The following is a 22,732-nucleotide window of genomic DNA, read 5'->3' on the forward strand; positions in this document are numbered from 1 at the left end:
AAAAAAAAAAAAAAAAAAGAATGCAACCTTCAAACCCTCCTTTAGAATAACCTTTGTGGACACTTAGTCTTTCCAGGACAAAGTGGTTCCTGCACATGGCTGCTGCTTTTTTCAGTGTTCTATGACGTCGTGGAGATTACAGAGGCAAAAATTCCTGAGGATTCTCCATACTGATTTCTACAGTGGTACACTAGGTTACATCCCACCATCCAGCCTACGATGATTAATGTGAATTTGAAGGGAACCGTCATTTAAACCTTCACAGCCACCAAAGGTCCTGAGATGGTAGCACTGTTGGCAGAGACTAAGGAACATTTTTTAAGAGATGGAGCCTTGCTGGAGAAAGTCAAGTCACTGGACTTAGCGAGTTCATAACCTCCCTCCACTTCTTGCTCGTTCTCTGCTTCCTCAGTGTAGACAGAAATGTGACCACCCAGCCTTCTGTCAGAGTCGCCTGCTGTCATGTCCTCCTCATCATTATGGCCTCTCCCTCTGGAACTGTGAGCCAACAAATGTCCTTCTGTAAGTAGCTCTTGGTCATGGTGTTTATCACAACTATAAAAGGTAAGATAGTAGCCCTATTCTCAATCTCTGGGACTTGCCTTTTTAAATACTATTTCCGTAGATTCCAGCCATCTCCTTGTATGCTGTTTGGGAATATCTGGTATTACCTTGGTACCCTGTCCTCCTCCTGTACAGTGGTTTAATCCGGGATTCCCTCCCCAACCCTGGCTTGTCCCCTCTCTTGTGTCACTCACAGACTCCAGTGCTAGGGGTTGCAAGGTGCAGGTGGTAGGTGAGGTAGATAGATGGAAGGGCTTCGGCGAGCTCATCCGACAGGGCTGTGGAGAATAAGAAGAGCAGAAGTTCACTGCCGCTTAGTTTCCAGCATGAGAGTCCTCCATGTAGCCAAGGCTAGCTTGGAACTTGTGCTCATCTGGCCTCTACCTCCTGAATGCTGGGATTACAGGGAGCTGTGTACCCCAGCCTTGCTGGCCTGGTCAGCTGACATCACCACTGACATCCAGTCAGGGGACCTTGCTTCACTTTTCTTTCATGTGGTCTCTTTAAGATACTGATGCCCACTTATTCTCAAACTTCCTTCTCTTGAGCACAGTGACAACCCCACCATGATGGCCATTCCCTGAAATCTGCTGTCACCACCTTTGTAGACCACTTCAGCTCTCTGTACTCCAAGCCCTCTGTCTCCCACCTTGCTTTAGACTTCTGCTCTTCTTCTCATGCCTGAAGGTTGAGTTCACTGAGGCCCTTCAATTTATTTACCTCACCTACCACCTATGCTGCAACCCCCAAACCTGCATTTCTAGCTCGGGGTTCTTTAACAATGTAGAGCTCTTCATACAAATGCTTCCTGGGTGATGCTTCTTGGATTCCTCTGTGAGCCCCACAGTCCTACTCGGCACTGCTTTTACGTGTCTCCCATTTCTCTTTATCAGTGAAAGCTGCCGTCAGCTATCTGGAAAAGCAGGGGTCATGTTGAGACCCTATCACAGTACCCACGTCCATCTAAGCACTAACAACTGGCTCTACCTTCTTAATAGCAAAAGAAGTTCTCAAAATTCAGTGTCTCAGGGTCATTTGTAGGACTTGCTAACCACCACCTGCTAGGACATGAGCTCAAATTTCTGACTCTAGAGATCTGAAGTGGCTTAAAAAGTAGGTGATGCCTATGGTGGTCATCTGAAAACTACCTGTGCTGTGATAACTAGCCCACTATGTTACCATGGGTTAGCCCATCAGCCATCATATCCTGCTGACACTCTAACTCTAGTCTTCACCTTCTCTGACTTCCCTAACATATCATCCAAACTATAACGGGAGCGAGCCCTAAGAGCTGATGCTGGAAGGCCCGAGTTGAGGCTAGCATGGTCAGTTCTCTGGGTGGCCACCAGCCACCAGCATCAGGAATTGCTAGCTGGCAAACATCTCAAACAGTACAGCAATGTACACCAACGTGCTCTGGTCTTTTTGCTGGTCGTCTCTGTATGAAGTTACCTTTATCACAGGCATCACCCCATACCCCTGTGTACAGTAATGAGGGGACCAATTTCCCATCTCCCCCTTAGTGACTCCCTGTCCTCTTCTCACTGACTGCTGACCATAACTTTCCTGCAAGTGTTTTAATCTCCAGCTGTACCAACAAGAAATTCAGAGAGCCAGCTACTGCCACTCTGTGCATGTCTTCTGAACACATGCCACTTTCCTGTCTATTCCGTAAACTCTAAATAACAAAGACCCACTATGGCTTGCTCCTGTGTCACTCCTCAGCATGAAGACGATGTGAACAGTGACAGGGAACAGAGACAGGAGAAAGCTTAGAAATGACAGTACCGAAGCTAGACTTCACAGTGGCACGCCACTGCTCAATACCTGTTTAATTGAAACCTTGTAATAAAAGTTTAAATACATAAAATGATTTTTTTATCAAAAGAACTTCTTCCAGTTCCCTGGCCTGAGGCATGTGGAGGACAGGCAAGTGGGAACTGGCTCTCTGTAAGGAACGGGGAAATGGCAGGTCCACTCTGGTTGGTATCTTCCTCCTCAGAGATGCTGTGATTGAACTCAGAGTCTCCGGTGAGCAGAAATGCAGCCCAGAATGGCTCCTTTAGCACGTGGAGTCACAGCCTCTCAGAAGACAAGGAAGAGCAGGGCCTCGTGCCTGGGCAGCACTATGTCTTCCACAGTGCGTTCCATGGCACGCACCTGCTCTGGGGAGGCAGTCAGGAATGCCAAAGGCCCGATCCGCTGCTCTGCACATGAGTGGCAGAGGTAGCCACCCTTGTTTTCCTTCCTGTTGCTCTACAAGGATGGATAAGAAAAAGAGTAAGGGACAATCTAAGGATAAAAATTTTTCACTAAAAAGCACTGAATTACTGTCACATCTGCTAACATGCTGATTCATTGTGGCTGTGCACACCCACTGATCACTGATCTAGACTCAGCTCCATCCCAGTCCTTTAGAGGACTAACACAATCATCCCATCAGGAGATAAAGAACTAGGGACTGCTGAGCGCTGGAATACACAACTAGCATGCTCAGTTTCTAGCACCAGAGAATAAGAAAGGGATAAAGAACAAAGAAAGACTGAACCAGGTCCTCCAGGTAAACAGCTCCCCTCTGAAGTATCACATCCTAACTCTACCTCCCATGCTGGAAGTCTTTAGCACACCCAGGAAATACCAGTCATCCAACCCAACTTCACTTTAGATCATTAGTTCCATCTCTGACAAAAAGGCAGAACTCATATCTGCCATGCTTCCATATAAAACTCTTAGGGAAGCATTATAGAAATGACTCCATTACCTTCCTCATCCAGAACCTAGACAGACACATGACTCACAAGCAATAAAAGGTGTCTGAGTGAGTTAACTCCCACAGTGAACGTACATAAGTGATAGGCAGTTTCTTCATGGTAAGAATGGTGTCCACAGGGATGGTGTTGTTGCACTGCCCCACACAGCAGTGGACCACTCCTGTTTTCAAAACGTTACTTGTCAACTCTGCTTGCAAGAAATACTCCTGTGAAGGAGAAAGACAGAGAGATGAATGGCAATACTGCTGCCTTCTGCTTGAAACCTCTACCAGCGGAGGACCTTCTACACCTTCAGACAGGCAGCAGCAGAGAGCCACTGCCTGTGTCCTCATTTTCTAATGCTCCCAACTCCAGTACTATTGCCAAGAAACAGCACTCCAGACAGTCCAATGAGCTCTTTGGTAATATTGCTAGGATTTTATAAAAGAGACTGATAAAAACATGGTATTTCGGGCTGGTGAGATGGCTCAGTGGGTAAGAGCACCCGACTGCTCTTCCGAAGGTCTGGAGTTCAAATCCCAGCAACCACATGGTGGCTCACAACCATCTGTAACGAGATCTGACTTCCTCTTCTGGAATGTCTGAAGACAGCTACAGTGTACTTACATATAATAAATAAATAAATAAATCTTTAAAAAAACAAAAACAAAACAAAACAAAACAAAAAACCATGATATTTCAGGACTATTTTGGATTCACAGACCCTATTACCAACTGCAATATTATTATTTTGAGATAAAGTCTCACTGTGCAGTCCAGGTTGGGGTTAAACGCCCAATCCCCGTGCCCTTCCCTTCCAAGGGCTAAAGTTGTAGGCACACTTATGCTTGACCCAGAGATTTATCTGCATAAATTAGAAACCAGGTGAGCAAAACCTCAGAACTGTAAGAAACAGATGCCTCAGTGAAGAAGCAGTTCAGTTACAGCACTTTCTGATAGCGTTCAAGGCTTGGTTCAATCCCAGCACCAAAGTCCAAACCGACCCAGCATATTCCTGTCTGCACAGCGTACAGGAGAGAAGGTTCCTGCAGCTCTTCTATCTGCACATTGTCTCCATAAAGAGGAAACACCACAGCACAAGGGAGGGTTAGAGCCTGGCACACAGCAAGCAAACACCCAACAGAACATTAGCGATCTCAAGTGTAGGTGCCACCAGGCCAGGGCCCTTCATCTCAGGTTGGGTGGCTCCAGAGTTCTATACAGTATAGACATATTAGCAGACTGCACATGTTTTCTGACCACTAAAGTGGGACTCCACATTTGCTGGGTAACAACAAGCTACTTACTGAATTTTTCACTATCTGTGACCACTATTTGATTCATTTGGTTCTCTATTGCAGGACTTTTCTATGTGTTACAGAAAAATAGAAGAAACAGAATTACTGTAATAGTCTTCACTATCAGGCTGACTGATAGAGAATCTATTCACTACAAATTAGTGAAGCATGCTGTTGCATGTGTCTGTGAGGGTAATTCTAAAGACAATCAGACCCTGTCTAATCAAAATAGATGGATCCATACTATGACATTCCTGGGGGTGGTGAAAAGTACGAGGTGGGAACCAGTTGGAGCAATCTGGGGCTTGCCCTGGCCCTGACCTTCCCTGTATAGCTCTTTCTCTGCTACCTCACTAACAAGGTATGAGCCACTTTGCCCCTTCTTAGAATTGGGAACAAAACACCCATGGAAGGAGTTACAGAGACAAAGTTTGGAGCTGAGACGAAAGGATGGACCATCCAGAGACTGCCCCACTCGGGGGACCATCCCATAATCAGCCTCCAAATGCTGACACCATTGCATATACCAGCAAGATTTTGCTGAAAGGACCCTGATATAGCTGTCTCTTGTGAGACTATGCCGGGGCCTAGCAAACTCAGAAGTGGATGCTCACAGTCAGCTATTGGATGGATCACAGGGCCCCCAATGGAGGAGCTAGAGAAAGTACCCAAGGAGCTAAAGGGAACTGCAACCCTATAGGTGGAACAACAATATGAACTAACCAGTACCTGGGAGCTCTTGACTCTAGCTGCATATGTATCAAAAGATGGCCTAGTCGGCCATCACTGGAAAGAGAGGCCCATTGGACTTGCAAACTTTATATGCCCCAGTACAGGGGAATGCCAGGGCCAAAAAGTGGGAGTGGGTGGGTAGGGGAGTGGGGGGGAGGGTATGGGGGACTTTTGGGATAGCATTGGAAATGTAAATGAGGAAAATACCTAATAAAAAATATTAAAAACAAAACAAAACAAGGTATGAGCTGCACTGCGGCAATACATCTTTTCCACCATGATGAACCCTATGAACTGTGAGCTGAAACACAACCACCTTTCTTTCGTTAGTGTATGTCAAGCATTCCACGAAAGCAACAACAACGTTGACACAAACATTCCGGTTCCAACTGAGTCCTAACAACTGACAGCCTGAACTCCTTAAGTAACAGATTCTTGTCAAGTCCTCCCAGAGCAGCTACACAAATTCATTGTGTCTTTTCGAATCATAATGATTCTACACACATAAAAGAATGTTAGACAACATTATTAGTGGTATCAGCTGACAGCTTTGGTTCCCTTCTAAGCTATCTACTCCTCCCAGGGCCCAGCTCTGTTACCCACTGAGCTTCCTCTCCAGCCTTCATGGATTCTTTTCTCAACTCTACTGTCTCAACACTTCCAGAGGTAAAATGCTACCTAACTCACAGTGTGAAATGATTATTGTGTTCTGTAAGACTTCTACTGGGAAGCTGTCATGTGCCAGAATGGTTTATTAAAGGTCCAAACACTAATGTAACACTGAAGGCGAAAGCACCTCTGTCAGCTTTCACACTTACAGTTTAAACTCCCAACTTAAATCTCTTTGGTTCAGGAAGGATGCATCCTAGGAACTGTTAATACAAACTCAAGGGTGGTTGACTGAATTCATTTATCCTGTGCCTGTGAAAAGCAGGCCAGAGACAGAGATAAGGCAGGCAAGGAGAGGAAGTTGTTAATGGCGGGTAAAGCTTGAGGATTACATAGAAGACTGGGTCTGAACCCGCTCACTTTCCTCAGTCTCCAACGGGACTTGGCCCCAATGCCTAAAGAGTAATGTTCCCCAGAAGGGTGAATTCTTCTTGGAAAGCCTACTGCAAGAAGCAGCTGCCATTTCAGAAGAAGCAGAAGGGAGAAGTGTAGCTTTAGAAAACAAACTTGCCAGTTTTCCCACAGGATACGTGAATTAGCTGAGCACATGCAGAGTTAAGAATGGTATGAAAACCGCTGACATTTTAAGCAAGCCTATAGAGTCTGGCACAGACCCCATTCTCATACCACTTGTTAGACCCTACCCGCTTCAGTAACCTTGCCTCTGTACAGGGTTTCTCTGTGTAACGAGCCCTGCTGTCCTGGAACTCTCTTTGTGGATCAGGCTGGCCTCAAATTCATAGAGATCAGTCTGTCTCTGCCCTGAGATTAAAGGCATGCACTACCACGACAGACTATCTTAGGGACTCGTTAGGCCTAATGTTGATCTCTCAAATCATGTGTGGCTCAAACACAAGGAAAGTAACTCCTGTTTCCCAGTCCTCTTACCCCAGCCAGAGTCAGGATGTTCTCCAGGGATTTGGTCATTATGAGCCGCTTCTTGGCACGAGTAACAGCAACATACAGTAAATTCCATTCATCCTCAGAAAACGACTCTAAACAAAGGAGGGCAAACAATCAAAGGCCTGCCCGCAAACTCATCTGTCATCCAAATGCTTCTAACTCCCCACTAGCTTCCTTATAAACCTCTCAGTGTTTGCTAGCCGTGTATACAAAGGTTTCCTACACATGCCAAATGGAAAAAAACAAGTCAAACCCGCGATAACTACTTATACAAAATATTGGTTTCTTTTTAGTCTTTTTAGTCTTAAGTTACATCTTAGTTAACGACTCAAAATCTGCAATGAACCCACTGGATACTAATGCGTGCAGTGGAGCCAATGGAGTCTAATGTTTGTTGTGCCCCTTTCTTCTTGTCTGTGACCCACTACTAACTACCGGCTGGAGCTGAACTGAGGTCTGTGCTCCTCCCACTTTCCTACAGTGTCTGTGTGGATGAGTCACTGATCTGGAACTGCCTCACATCACAGGATGATAATACACTTATATGCCCACCTCCCACCTGTCACCTCCAAGTCTCAATACGTAGCAAACTAGATGAGTCAATCTATGAACAGACTAGAAGCCACTGAGCTGTGTGGACACTCTGAATGGATGGACTATGCAATGTGTAAGCCATATCATAACACAGCAGGTGTCTAAAAAAGTATGTAAATATTAAGAGAGTTTTTTGGTTTATAAACTCAACTGCTTTTATTCTGAGATTTAAAAATCAAAACAAAAGCATCACTGTACAGACTTTAACAATAAGCCTCAAGAATTCACTGAAGCCAGAAACTGAGAAGCAGGTACTCTGCAGGCTGGGATATTGTACCTGAACATGCAAGACTCTTCTTTCAACCACTAGCACTGCAAACAGTAACAAACACACAGAGGTTTTTGCATTGGTAAGTAAACTATTATTTTGAGTTTGTACGAGGCTAGGACACCTCGTATATGATGCTGATGGGCTGTTGTGTCCACAGGGACATCAAAGTGACTTAACACCTACCAGCCTCCTGAAAGAAAGGCCCTGTGGAAGCCTGAATTCTCTAAAACCACAGTATTAACAATCAGAAGTTTAGGACTAGGCATTACATTTGTTCTAGAACAGGAGGCCATTCTATCCCATCGAAACCAAAGCGGTCACCTCCCAGCTACAAAGCAGGAACATCCCAGGAGCTGTGTCCCCTTCCAGTGTCCTTACCAACTCTGAAGTGAGGAAGCTGGGCAAGATTATGCCTGGCACAAGGCACTTTCACGAAATCATCCAAAACGTGCACAGTGTCAAACTCTAACCCTTTGGCTTTGTGCACGGTGCCCAAAATGTACTCTAAAAAACAAACACGGCAAGTTAGATGGGGGCCCCACAGGGGAAAATCCAAGAGGAGACTAGCATCCTTGCAGGTGTGCCCAGCACAGGAAAAGAGCACAGGAGGAAGAAGGACTGAGAAAGTAAAAATTTAGTCACAGGAATACCTCAAAGTATGCCATTCAAGTATGCCCAAAGTAACTTTACCACACCCCATGCTCACTCTATACACAGAAGACGGCTTTCCAGCTTGTCCAAAGTCACACATGGCAGAGCAGGTCTAGAAAATTCTATTCCAGTGGCTTGAAAGTGGGATAGAAATAAAAAGAGCCAGTGGGAAAAGAACAGCTCCGCTTCCTTATTTACTTATTCTCTTAGAGCACAGCTTCTGGCAGGTACAGATGCAGAGATACTTCAAGAAACAATCTACTCCTCCTCTTGGAGGGAAGGTAACAGCCACTTTCCTTACCTGCAAAGTCCAAATCGTCTATGTGGCATCTCTCTATCCTTTCTACCAGTTCTGGAATCCTGATATTGTATTTTTCAACTACCGCAATCTTCGCTTCCAGTTCCTTGTCCTCGGCAGCAGTCACATACCTCTTGAAGCCACTGAAGCCTTCTTTATGCACCCATCTTCTGATGAACCTGTCTTTGATGATGAGGTCTCCTAAGGAGGAGACACATCAGGTGAAATGATCACTCACTGTGTGTCCATCATCAAGTCAGTACAGTGGCCTCTTGGTCCTCAATTGAGCATCACAAGCCATATGCTCGAGAATCTCATCAATTAAGAGATCTGAAACAGTACAGTCCAAGGAGGAAAAGTACCACAGAGAAGATGGAGCGTCCAGCTGCCCAGACAGGCAGAAGCATGCAGGGGAAGTGGCTGAGAGGACAACACTGGCAACCAATGAGGCCCCTGAGGAGGAGCTGGAAACCCTGGCATACTTCTAAGCACAGGCCCTCGTGCCCCTGCAGGGGGAAGGTAAACCCTCTTCCTCAGAGGAAGGAGGTCCCGGCTCAGGCCCTGGCTCAGTGCTGCTCCCCCCGAGCCAGTACTCACGTTTCCTCCGTTCTTCCTCTGGCTGAAGAAGGGTCCAAATGTCAATGATTCTGTCCAATCCAAACGATTTAATCCCCTGAAAAAAATGTTCCAGTGGGGTTTTTTTGTTTGCTTTTCTTTAAAGTAAAACAAATCCAGAGATGAGATCTTGAAATGAGATGATTTCTTAGAAACCAATCTCAAATATGGCCACAGCACACAGAGAGAGACCACAGAGCATCAGGCTGCTGCCTCAGACTCTACCAGTGCTTCAGAAAGGAAAGGCCAAGCTGTGCAGTGTTCTGTCATCGGTACACAGGCAAGCTCAGTGTGCCCTTCACACTGCACAATGTCTAGACTATGGGCACAACTGAGAACAGAGCTGCAGGCAAGCCACTCATCGCTGTTTCTCACGATAAATTGCTGGCGCGTCTGCTGTTTTTTTTTTTTTTTTTCTGTAATCTAAAATCGATTCTTGGAGGAAAGGTCCTGACTGTACCGTGTTTGTTCCTGTTCTACCTAAGAAGCTCCCATTGGGTCCAGACTGACTCTAGCACTCACAGAGACCCATGCCTAGCACAGGAGACAGCAGTGACAAGGACTCCATTCCTAACAAGCTCTCCTCCTTTGGTGAGGGTCACGGATCTAACACTAACAATGTACACTGTGATTTACATCAAGTGTGTGGTTTAGTGCCATGACACACATCACAGGTAGGAGAGGAAGAACGACACACTCCATTTCCAACATGGATGATATTCCAAAATTACTATCGCCATTCAACCATGAAATCAGCTAAACTGTGACTACTACTGGAAATCTGAGAGGCGTAAGTACAACGACCAAATAAACTGACAAGCTGAGTGAAAACAACAGCACTTTTATGTATACCCTACCAGCCATGATGTAAAAATACACTCTTATAAGGACAAAGACAAAAATAACTAGCAAAACTAAGATTTTTTTTTAGGAAATACTGGAATTATATACTACAATGTAATAATTATATTATATTATATTATTATATTTTCCCCTTTCGGTGCCAAAATGTCTATGCAGTATTTACTTTACAACAAAAGATTGAATAATTTACTGAGAACACACAGTAGGCTCTCGGAAACACCCTCTCCTCATGCAGCAGCTTCCAAGTTCATGCACCACAATGTCACTTACTTGCAGCTGTGCATGAGGGAGACAAAGGCGTGGCAGTGCTTCATCTGGAGGCAGAGATGAGCAAACAAAGGTGACCTGCCCCCTTCATACCAGTTAGCTATGGGGCCAGAGGGAGAGCCAGGCAGGCAACTCTGTTTTCAGATAGCCGCTGCTGCCCAACAGTGCTTATACTAACAGTCAACACACAGTCAGCAGACCCTGGCGGCCAGAAGCCTCTAGGCACAGTCACATATAAAAAGAGTTCTCGGGCTGGAGAGATGGCTCCACGGGTAAGAGCACTGAGTGCTCTTCCGAAGGTCCTGAGCTCAAATCCCAGCAACCACATGGTGGCTCACAACCATCCATAATGAGATCTGATGCCCTCTTCTGGTGTGTCTGAAGACAGACAGCTACAGTGTACTTACACATAATAATAAATAAAGTTTTGGGTTGGAATGAGCAGAGGTCCTGAGTTCAATTCCCAGCAACCACATGATAGCTCACAACCATCTGTACAGCTACAGGGTACTCATATACATAAAAATAAATAAATAAATAAATAAATAAATCTTAAAAAGATGGAAGCTGTTTGCTTTAAGAAGAAGAAGAAGAAGAAGAAGAGGAGGAGGAGGAGGAGTAGTAGGAGGAGTAGTTCTCTTTCATCACCAGGGGCTCACTCCACAGGATTGTTTCATCAGCACAATCAGAGTGTCTGGTCACAGTGTGGCCCAGGGAGAAAAATTCAAAACCCAAATAGTTTCCTCTACAGGAGACCCTAATGTGCATGAAATTTATTTACATTATTCACAAATTTACTCTTACCCCAATCAAATGTATCCTTGCAGGGGATTCTCCTTCTGTTACCCGGACAGCCTCGTCAAACACATTGGCGTTGGTCCTGGACAGCAGAGCCACTTGTCCCTTTATGTCACCTCTTATGCCACCTTAGGAGAAATCACAAACTCCATGCAAATCAATGTGTAGAGCACAAGGAGCTTTGGTGGGAAAGACAGACAGATGGTCAACAGAGAGCCTTACTCTGATGGTTCCCTCCAACCAACGTCTTCTTCCTGACTCTCTTGCAGACATCCAAAATGGTAGCTCCCACATAGGCTATTTCCACACCAAATCTAAAACTCTGTTGGAGAAACAAGACAACAAACGCACTCAGCCACCTGCCCAGTGATATGTGAGCTCACTTCTGTCACTGCCAACACCTCCTGGGAAAAGAACGTGAGACTTCTAAAGACACTTGGACACAAACAGGAGCCTGACAACTGAAAAATTACTGTTTCTATTAACAGTAGCATTTTCTCCTTTTAAGAAAACCTTATTTTTATTATTTTTAATTAGGCATGTGTTTGTGGATATGTGAGCAGGTGTGCATCTTTTAACACAGTGTGAAAAAGAAAGCAGAAGAAAAAGGCAGCAGACCCTCCTGGAGCTGGTGTTACAGGAGGCTGTGACCTAACAAGGGTGCTGGAATTGGAACTGGAGTTCCTGCAAGAGCACCAAGCGCACATTCTTCACCTCTGAGCCAACTTTCTAGCCCCACTCTTCGGATTTTCTACATTGGAACCCTGGAACAGTCTATCACCCAGGTCGCTCCCCACCACACACCCACACACACTCACCATTTCCCTTTCTTACCACTGTCTTCAGCTTCAGTTGACACTGAACTTCTTGTCTCACCTATGTGACCTGACTTCTGTTCTCACACTCAATTCTGTCTCCCTCTGTCACATTAATCTTGCCCAAACATTTTAATTAACTGCTCTCCTGCTGTGAAAGAGAAGTATAATACAGAGAGGAGGAAATGCCCTGCTCTAAGGATCCCCCACTCTCTGAATAGCACTTCTCTGCAACGATATTTCAACAGCAACTGCTAACTTCTTTTAAGAAAATCTCCCCTCACCCCTTTCTCAAGTCACATCTTGTGGGTTTTAAATTATGCAAACGTGAAGAGAGGTCAGAGATTTTGCCCTAGCCTCTAAGACCTCTTCCAACATCAATTTATCACCTGTTTGTTACATGAGGACTTTTAGGCTGGGGATCCAGAGCACACATAGAGTGCCTGTTTGACAAGCCTTGGTTTCAATCCCTAATAACACAAAAGGCAAAACAAAAACACTTTAAGTCAGGTGTGGTGGTGCATGCCCATAATCCTTAGCAGTCAAGGTTGAGGCTGGAGGACTGTGGGTTCAAAGCCAGCCTGTGAGACAGAACAGACACACAGGGAGTTCCTTTCTGAAAACAAAAGCCACCATGGACAATCGCCATGTTTCTCTGCCTTGACCCATGCTGCCCCCATCACTCTCTCATCTACCTGAATATGTTCCTATCCTTCAACACTCAGAACACTCAGCCTAAGACCATATTTTCTTGACCACTGTACTGGCTGGTTTTGTGTGTCAACTTGACACAGCTGGAGTTATCACAGAAAAAGGAGCTTCAGTTGAGGAAATGCCTCCATGAGATCCAACTGTAAGGCATTTTCTCAATTAGTGATCAAGGGGGAAAGGCCCCTTGTGGGTGGTGCCATCCCTGGGCTGGTAGTCTTGGGCTCTATAAGAAAGCAAACTGAGAAAGCCAGGGGAAGCAAGCCAGTAAAGAACATCCCTCCGTGGCCTCTGCATCAGCTCCTGCTTCCTGACCTGCTTGAGTTCCAGTCCTGACTTCCTTTGGTGATGAACAGCATTGTGGAAGTGTAAGCCGAATAAACCCTTTCCTCCCCAACTTGCTTCTTGGTCATGATGTTTGTGCAGGAATAGAAACCCTAAGACAATCACCACCTCTGCTGGAAAGATTCCAAACTTCCATTATCCATTTCTTTTCCCAAGCAAGGTATACTTTAGTGAATAGCAATAAAGTTGCCTATTTCATGAACAGCCCAGCTATTTCATCAACGATGTCTATATCTACATCATGAACTATGTCACACAGCTGCAACTAATAGGAGGAAAACATGACTTTCAAGAGGACTTTGCTGCTATAATCTATTCAGAGTGAACCATGATTAAATTATTTGTAAAATAATTCATACATGACTGAAAAGGAAGCAACCTTATGCTATCCTGTAATGCAAGAGAAGAAATGAATCTTTTACATAACTCCAAATAATGTATACAGATGCTTGTAACACCTCTCCCCCGCCCCCCTGTGTGTGTGTGTGGAGGGGGGCTTTGCAGTGGAGGACCCTGAGTGCATCCAGTCACATTGCATATTGATAACACATACCCTGGAAACCCTGAGACAGATGGCTCTTCTGTACTTGTCTAATTTGAGAAAAAGCACTTGACAAGTCTCAGCACACAGACATACCAGAACTACTTGACCAGTACTTCTAAAACTGTCACTGTCATTAAAATCAAGGTTAAGGCTGAAAAAACCAAAGCAACATGAATGGCCTGTGGCTTTATCTGTGACAATATCCTAAGCTGTTGTTTGTGGAGAATGAACTACACCTCCCACAGTGCTGGCACAGTATGGACTAGGAAGGAGACAGAATGCTTGCTTATCTGCTCTGGGCCCGAGGAGGAGGACAGGCTCTTACCTGTGTGAGATAGAAGACGTGGGTGTGGGGAACTGTGAACAGAGCATTCACTGCACCTCGGAAGGTATAGATCTGTTGGTGGGGGTCCCCTACAAAGATCTTCCCACATGGCTGAGACAGAACTATGTTCATGATAGCTGCAACCAATAAGAGGAAAAGTGAGAAATCTGAACGGCAACAATCCACACAGCAAAAATAAGCCATATCTAAGAAAGAAAACAAACGTAAACTAAGCCAGCCCACGACAGACAATAATCTCTTTTCCCGCAGGGCAGGCTTTCTATTTTACCATGGGCACAGTAATGGTATCTGGTCCTAGGGATGCAGGTTAGTTTTATTCCTGGGTGAATTGATCATAAGAAAATATATAAGCAAATAAAAATTTCCATTCTATTATAACATCTCCAAAATACCTAGAAAGTTAAAATTTTAATACTGTCTATATTCCCTATCAGTCACACAGCATAAAATTTCAGTCTACATTGACCACGTTTCTCACTCAGCATGAGGCTAGGTTCCTATCACTGAGGAGCCGGCTGCTCAGCAACTTCAGACCAGCCTTAGTAAAACACATGGAAGAAGAGCACAAATGAACTTCAGGCGGGGAACAGACAGCTGTGGGAATTTTGGGTCCAACTTCTGAGAGACTAAGAATCATTCACTCCTCTTCTTTATCACAATAAGAATAACTTATTCCATGTATATGTCCTCTTATATAATCATGATGCTGTTTCTATGTATTTGAGACTACTGATGTCCTGAATAGTTTATCACCTGGGGTACAGTCCTGGGCCTCATCCACAAAGATGGCATCAAAAGAGGCAAGCAAAGGTTTGCTCAGCTGCCAGAGTTTCAAATAGCCTAGAAGAAGTAGGAACAAAGAGTCACAACTCCTAAGCAAAGCCGTTCCACCTAACCGACCCAGGAAATCATCTAACGGACACAGGAAAGCGGCCCACCATCATGTGTCATTTGGTATGCTTCTTCTTTGCATTCCCCCAGCTTCCGCATGTTGTCCCAGAGTCGGCTTGCTTCAAGGACACCATTCTAAAAAGTAAGTGACACAGGAACCCAAAGTTTAAGACCCTGGAAGAGACAGTACCCTGAGATCATACTTCTGCTCCCACAAGGGAGGTGGGAGCAAAGTGTCACCCCAGAACACAGAGGGACCCACCCCTTTCAGCGCTCTCTAGAGTTTTAACCCTGAGCTCTCAAGTGCTCAGAGGGTGAGAGGCTGAGGCCCCAGCAGGCACAGCAGAGCAAAGATCAAAGACCCAACTGTTTTTATAGACTTACAACGGACAATTCCTAAGTTAAGGAACACATTTTCTTTCACAAGCAAAATCTGTGAAAAACCATAACCAAAAAACTGAAAAGGGATTTCCAATCACCGCATGAGGTCTAAGCTCTTACAACCAAGTCCTTTCATGTCTGTAATGGGAAAACTAAAGTACATGATACAATATGCACTTGTCTGTAATCGGAGCACAAGGGCAGCTGCTGACACAGGAGAGTCTTGAGTTGGAAGTTAGCCTGGATCACAGAGACCCTTTCCCAAAAATAAAGAGACAAACAAAAACCCAGCGAGCGGGACATTATGAGAGTTAAGGGAGATAGACGCCTGTGAGTACTCCTCACAGAAGCAGATGCCATGAGACTGTTGTCATGACAGACACTTGACTCGCCTATCCATGCTCAACTTCTAGAAGTGGTGCTGAGGAAAAGAGAGACACAAATCACATCAGGCCCCTCCTTCTGAGCACACCGGAAACTCACCAGTTTCTCACTCTGTTCAACCATGACTCTCTGTCCTTGGCTATTCTTGCACCAAATGGGCACATGATCGATAGTTAGCTCTTCATCAGCTGATGCAAAGAAGTTTTCTAGAGTCTTACACACTAACTTGGCCCTTATAAATCCACCTTTTCCTTCAGCAAGGACGGAGTTGACCATAAAGGGTGTCAACTTGAAGAGATTCAACTTCTTCTTCAGCTGGTACCTATAATGAATGCATACCCCAAGTGAATGATATTGAGCTTCACAGGCATTGTGCTATGGACCATATCTCTCATTCTCATAACCAACATGATAATTCCAGGCATCATACACAGGGAAGATGGTTTTAGAAGCCACATCTGAACTGGAATAGCCTGCCCTAAACCTCATGCACTCACAAGTGACAACCCAGAGTATACAACTAGTATTCAGTCAGTCACAACAGTTGCTACTGGTTTTAGTATGGTTCATTCTGCAAACAGTCACTCCCTGACCCAGTAAGATACACACAGCTCCTTCAGTTTTCATGTCCATAAAGACTCGGATACATGGGAGGTTTTTGCATTCACCCTCCCCAGGAATGCCTAAAACTCTTCAGAATTTTGACAATATTGAATTTCCATGCCTCAATTCCAGAGAAACCAGAATGCCTTCTCAGGGATAGCTATGTGTAAACAAAGTGTTTTGGTGGTGTAGAAGTGTGGGTCATCTAAGCTCTTCCTCTATCTCCAGCTTGTACATGGAGCATGAAATTTTCTCAGTGTAGTGCAGTAAGTGTGATCATAATGACCATCACATGAAAACAGTAACCACATGATGTGACACCAGCACTCGAGATGCTCACTTCCGCCCGACGTGACTGTAGGCCATGGAATGGAAGGTTTTGCAGATGACGTTGCTGGGGAAGACAAGCTCTGCCTGCTTTGCGATGCTCTTGTTGAACGTGACATACAGAAACCTGCTCTGAGACCACTTCTCAGCATACTTGACCAGGGTAGAAGTCTTCCCAGTGCCTGTGGAAGCAAAGAGGAAAGACTGTGACCCTCTGATTAGGTAACTGTGCACTAGGATCCCCATTCAGGCCTTTCTAGGGCACATCTACCCTCTGACTAAAGATTAAGGCTGATTTCAAAATTGATTAAAGCTGTGTCTTGAAAGAAGTGGGAGACCAGAAACAAGAACTAAGTCACAGCTAGCTGTTGCTGCACTAGTGGTTATTCATGCCTCTGAAGCAACAACATCATGCACAGGGGACTCAAGGATTGCTCTGATCCAGCTAATCAACTTGTATTTCTCTAACAAATATTTCCTGAGTACTTTTCACATGGTCACCTATATGCCAAGCATTGAGAAATAATAAAAAGATTACAATCTACTTAGAAATAAACACCAGTGCAGGGTAAAACTAGGCAACAAAATGACAATATAAAGATAGCACAGGTATTTAAGAGAGGAGGAGGAGGAGGAGGAGGAGGAGTGTAGTCGTCGTCGTCATAGTAGTCGTAACTAGAAACAAAAATAATCTCAAGTGTAAGTGAGAATCTGAGACCATGACTCCTCCTTCCCAGTCTAACAAGGCTGCTCTGAAGATTCTCAACAACAGGCAGACTCACAGGCATTCCAGAAAAGTACATGTGCTGGCTACTTCTACTGTATGGTAAATAGGTACAATTACCTACAGATTAGCTACACTAAGAATTCAGCAGTGTATTTGGGATTCAAATGGCTAAAAAAAGCCTTCATCAGGAAGAGACAGCTATGCTGAGAATTATCAACACAGCATGGAACAGAAAGAAAGGAGAAAAAACAGGGCGGGGAGGACAAGAAGGCATCCTGGAGAGACAGCATCCAGCAGATTCTGGTCTGCTACTTGCTTATTTACCTAACATAAACCTCTCTGAACATCAATGTCTTATAAAATAAGGCCGTCTAAGCAACCTACGGAATGCTGTGGGGACTACCACTGCAGGCCACTGCAGGTGTTTAATAAATGTCACTAGCCGGAAACCAGAGTAGAAAAGCAGCAGGGAGGGATTACAGCTAGAAAATAACAGGAACAAAAGTTCAGATAAGACTCTAAAGTCTTTCTGGACACTCTAAGATCAGGGCACAAGTGACTCCATGTTTAGGAAAGCAGGCTGAACCAAAGACAGACCTTCAAGATATCACCTAGAAACTAAGGAGCTACTGAACACAGTTGAGCAGATTACTATGACCTGCCTCTCCGGAAGGCACTGCTGAATGAGAACAGACAATCATAAATGAGGAACTCGCCCTACCCTGACAGACTCCATGAAACAATGCCTAGAAACGATCTGTCTAAATAGGAATCCAGTGCAAATAAGCAGTGGTAATGGCTGGCTGCTCTGGGGACTGATTAAAGTCATTTCGTAACAGATCAAGGTCAGAGTGCTATGGCAGGGAGTGGGACAGGGGACACAGCAGAGCAGGCCGAAGCAACTACATCATGAACCTGAAAACAGATACTCCAGGAACCTGACAGGAGCTCTCTTACCTGCAAATGCCATAATTTTTACCACCTGGAGAGGCTCCATCTTATGGTTCAGAATCAGCTGTTGTTCATGTGTTAGTTGGATAGATGTTTTCTTGCTATAATCATTACAGAAGAAAAATTAGAAAAACAGAAAAGAATTAAAAAGCCCAAGGGATGGCCAGTCCAAAACAGCAAACAAGCAAACTGGACACACAACAGTTGACCCCCAATGTGCCCTCCTAGGTGGGCTGGATGTTCTGAAACCAGATTTAGATGCTTCTGTACAGCTAATAAATCTACTAAAACCACCAAACGCCAAATGGGTAAAATTTGCACAATATAAATCATGCCTCAGTAAAGTGATCAAAGCAAGCACCTCTTGTCCTCACACATGAGAAGAGTCAAGAAAGGAAGACAAGCCAGTGTATTCGTGTCTATAATCTCAACACTCAGAAGGCTGAGGCAGGAGGAATGTGAATTTTTCGAGTTCAAGACCAGCTTGGGCTGCACAGAGACACTGTCTCAAAAAGGAATAGAAGAGCAAGCACACCCCCACATACAGTCCATACGTACCCTGGCCAGACAGATGGCTCCTCTGTAACTTTGGTGGCCTGAGTACAGGAATTCTCCTGAAGATATAGGCAATAGAAAATGTTGTAGTGAATCCTAATGGGGGAAAAAGTAGATTTAGAGACTTCCAAATTTAAGTCATCATCTACCTCATTTTTCCTTGGATGTATTTCAACTCCTTAACATTTCCAACAAGGAATTTTCCTATTACATTTCATTGAAAAAAAATGCAAAGAAAAGACTTCAGTCTCTGCAGCTGAGAAAACCACTTCTGAAACATCCATGCACTGTTGCTATGTGTAATGTCACACAAAGGAGACCAGGACATGCTTTTGAAGGAACAAGAGTATACTATCCATGACCATAAGAAATAAGCAATCAAAACAGCAGAAGCCGCTGGAAAGCAGGCATAAACACTGGTTCTGGTCATTTGAACCCTGCTTAAACAGCCTCACTGCCAAATTAAGCCATCTTTCTGAGCCTCAGTTGCTCTTCTACTGAGTTCTTACGCAGTGACATTGGTTTAGAAGCATGAATAACATTCCTCTTTAAAGGCTCCAAAGGAAACTGTGGCTATTAAGAAAAGAACACCAAAGACAAGATGTCAGAACAGCCAAAGGGGAACAAAGATGGCAAAACTCAGTCAATAGAGGCACAAGAGTCAGTCCACCAGAGACAACTGCAAAACCACTCATGTGCATTCTGAGCTCACACTCAGCACCTACAACACTAATTCCCCAACAAGAGCTCTGCTCCACTCCAGAGTGAGGAGGGCTGCTCTCAAAGCACTGCTCTTTTTGATGAAAAAGATGCACTGAGTAACATATCAAGGGCTGGACAACCAACCAGATCAACACATCACACTACTATGAACTCAACTGGGCCCCTCAAAATCCAATAGCTGAATCCCTAACTCCAAACATGACAGTTGGAAGAAAGAAAGGAAGGAGAGAATTAAGATTCAATGCAGCGACAAAACTATGGGTGTGGTTCACTAGAACTACTGACTTTATAGGAAGAGAAACAGTCCAACTGCTCTGCATCCCCTGCTCCCATCTCTCTTGTTGAGGTAGAGAAGGTGACTCACCAGAACCCAATCTTCCCCTACCTTGTTCTTGGATCTCCAGCCTCAAAAAGGACAAGAAAACAAATGTCTGTAGCTTAAGCCACCTGGTCTGTGGTGTTTTTATGGTGTATACATTTGCTCATGATGACACTGTTCTTCATTTGACCATTTGTCTTGGTGGAATCTTACCTAGACCTTCTTGCCCAGGGTCTCAATGCCAATGGAGTGGGCTACAACATAAACCAGCTAAGAAACTGAACCCAGCTTGGGAATAAAGCAACAGGACCCTGCTGGAGAACAATGCTACACTACCTTGCCAAGGATGAAAGGGTCACTGCTATGTTACTCTCGGGGCTCACTAATCCCAGGGGACAGTCTTTTCCTGGAGGAGAAGAAACCCACTGGGTTTCTGCTTCTCTAATACTGGCTGCAAGATAACTGCCTACCACCCACACTTGGGATTTTAAAGATCTCCCCTCTCCTGGTCCTTAGACATCTTTATAATCTTGCACTAGTCTCTTCCATATTCAATGAATGCCTGCCACACTGGGCTCTTTTCTGGTACGTATCAAATGCGTTACAACTCTGGGTCCTTATATTACCTATTCCATCTCTTCAAACGCTTCTTCCCATAACTCCAAATAGAGGCTCCTCCGTGACTTTCAGACTTCTGCAAACTCTTTGCTCATGCCATCCAAAACACTGTCCCCACGTCCCTGCTTAGTACTCTGCTCCACTTCCACTACAGCACACGCCATCCCCTAAAGTGCCTCCTCTCGTGTTTGCTTACGCACTGCCTGTCGCCTTGCACTAGACAAGTTCCTTGATCAGTATTTCCACAGCAGATTTTCTTATGCCTGGACAATTTCCAGCTCACTAGGTGCTAAACACATATCCCTCTGAAATCTGACTTCTGAATATGTTATCAATGTCAAGATAACTCTGAATTAGCAACCAATACTCTAGGCCTATCTCACAATAAGATAGTTGGTAAGATTCCAAAAATCCTACAGTCTACTCCAAAAGTGAGCAAGGGAGAAAGAAAATGCTAATGTTTTCCTAGGAAAATGTAGCCAGATGCGAATAAATTGAAGCATTTCACCTTCACCTATAGCTTCAATGATGACTCAAGAACATAGAAACAAGGTGAAGAAATCTTAGTCAACTGGCATAGTATTCACAAAGCACTTGGAACTGCATTTCCACAGCCCAGTGCCCTGCTGGGGAGAGGAGGAGCTAGGACAAGTCTAGGCCTTGACACGCTATCCCAGCATCTGCCATCCTCCAGGATGTTACCTATTGCTGATGTTAATCCCCTTCTCCCTCATGGCATAAAGGAGCACAGCTATGCAGTATAAGGTCTCGGTGACATCTGGCATGGTCACTGTGGAGCTGGGTCTCCTGAGGCAGAAGAGCAGATGCTGGATGTCGTTCACACAGCTGGAGAGGAGCACCATGGCTGCCACCAAGGCCCAGACGTTAATGCCCTTCAAAGAGAGGTACAGGATAGGAGGAGAAGACCAGACCCAGTCACAACTAGGAAGGGAACCAAGGAACATTCCCAGCTTATTTTATTGTGCATCTGTAAGAAAGCCTTCAATTTCTCTGCCCCTTTCAAATTACCCAGTGTGTCAGCAAGGAGAGCCACGTTGCGGGCTAGAGAGATGGCTCAGTGGTTAAGAGCACTTGCTGATCATGTAGAAGACCCTGTTCAGTTCCCAGCACCAACATGGCAGCTTATAATTGCCTGTAACTTCATTTCCATGGGATCTCTTCTGACCTCCACAAGCTCCTGCACACATGTGGTGTACAGATGGATTCTTAGATACATACCCACATTAAGATAATATAAATATATACATTGGTTTGGGGCTGGGGCGGGTGGTATTTTTGTTGCTGTTGAGAAAGGGTTTCTCCGTGTAGCCCTGACTGTCCTAAAACTCAATCTGTAGGCTGGCCTTGAACTCAGAGATCCACCTGCCTCTGACTCCTGAGTGCTGGGATTAAAGGTATGAGCTACCACAGCTTGGCTTATAAAATTTTTTTTTAAGATGAATATTTCCTGGTTTTTTTTTTAAAGATTTATTTATTTATTTTATGTATGTGAGCACACTGTTGCGGTACCGATGGTTGTGAGCCTTCATGTGGTTGTTGGGAATTGAATTTTTAAGACCTCTGTCCTGCTCACTCTGGTCAACTCTGCTCGCTCCAGCCCAAAGATTTATTTATTATTATATGTGAGTACACTGTAGCTGGCTTCAGATGCACCAGAAGAGGGCGTCAGATCTCATTACGGGTGGTTGCTGGGATTTGAACTCAGGACCTCTGGAAGAGCAGTCAGTGCTCTTACCCTCTGAGCCATCTCGCCAGCCCTGGTTTATCATTTTTAAAGGGCTATCTTATAACGTAACCTTATCACTCAAAGTGCACAGAGGCTAGATAACTAGTGTTCAGGAAAATTTCGGAGGTTCCTCAACAGAACGGACTAAATGTTTCTTAAAATTCCTTTCAAATGAAAGAAGATACAAATAAGGCCTCTGATTTCTCCATCATGCTACTCAGAGATTCAATCAAAAATCTGAAAATAACCTTCAACTAATCTCAATCACTAACACAGTGAAAAATGATGTCTCCATTTCCCAGAGTGTCCCTCACGGCCTCTCAGTTCACATACATACCCCAGCCGCTGCATAGAGGTCAGGTAGTTGTTGCCGCATGCACGCCTCAGCCTCCAAAAGTAGAGGATGATCCCTCAGGCTCCACAGCACCCTCTCAGGGTCAACACTTGGGGAGCATTTGGTGGTGGCCGTGTATC

The 22,732-nt window shown here is 44.7% G+C and overlaps 1 protein-coding gene across 5 annotated transcripts in view; it reads right to left on the reverse strand.

Moving 5' to 3' along the window:
* Positions 1 to 2,353: 2,353 nt before the first annotated feature.
* The window catches only part of Fbh1 (F-box DNA helicase 1), a 34,197-nt gene continuing 13,818 nt past the window's right edge, over positions 2,354 to 22,732 (reverse strand). For all 5 annotated transcript variants that reach the window (XM_021182539.1, XM_021182545.1, XM_029473017.1 and 2 more), the window contains exons 5-21: positions 22,596 to 22,731; positions 21,214 to 21,404; positions 18,855 to 18,947; positions 18,303 to 18,397; positions 16,632 to 16,800; positions 15,788 to 16,010; positions 14,971 to 15,058; positions 14,786 to 14,872; positions 14,012 to 14,148; positions 11,497 to 11,596; positions 11,281 to 11,402; positions 9,328 to 9,403; positions 8,734 to 8,931; positions 8,160 to 8,285; positions 6,902 to 7,008; positions 3,410 to 3,541; positions 2,354 to 2,820 (exon numbers count right to left, since the gene is read on the reverse strand). In XM_021182539.1, the coding sequence (XP_021038198.1) occupies positions 2,650 to 2,820; positions 3,410 to 3,541; positions 6,902 to 7,008; positions 8,160 to 8,285; positions 8,734 to 8,931; positions 9,328 to 9,403; positions 11,281 to 11,402; positions 11,497 to 11,596; positions 14,012 to 14,148; positions 14,786 to 14,872; positions 14,971 to 15,058; positions 15,788 to 16,010; positions 16,632 to 16,800; positions 18,303 to 18,397; positions 18,855 to 18,947; positions 21,214 to 21,404; positions 22,596 to 22,731 (2,251 nt within the window). In that variant the 3' untranslated portion in view covers positions 2,354 to 2,649. The remainder of the gene's footprint in view (positions 2,821 to 3,409; positions 3,542 to 6,901; positions 7,009 to 8,159; positions 8,286 to 8,733; positions 8,932 to 9,327; positions 9,404 to 11,280; positions 11,403 to 11,496; positions 11,597 to 14,011; positions 14,149 to 14,785; positions 14,873 to 14,970; positions 15,059 to 15,787; positions 16,011 to 16,631; positions 16,801 to 18,302; positions 18,398 to 18,854; positions 18,948 to 21,213; positions 21,405 to 22,595; position 22,732) is intronic.

This window comes from Mus caroli, chromosome 2, assembly GCF_900094665.2.
Source record: "Mus caroli chromosome 2, CAROLI_EIJ_v1.1, whole genome shotgun sequence".
In the NCBI taxonomy this organism is placed as follows: Eukaryota; Metazoa; Chordata; class Mammalia; order Rodentia; family Muridae; genus Mus; species Mus caroli.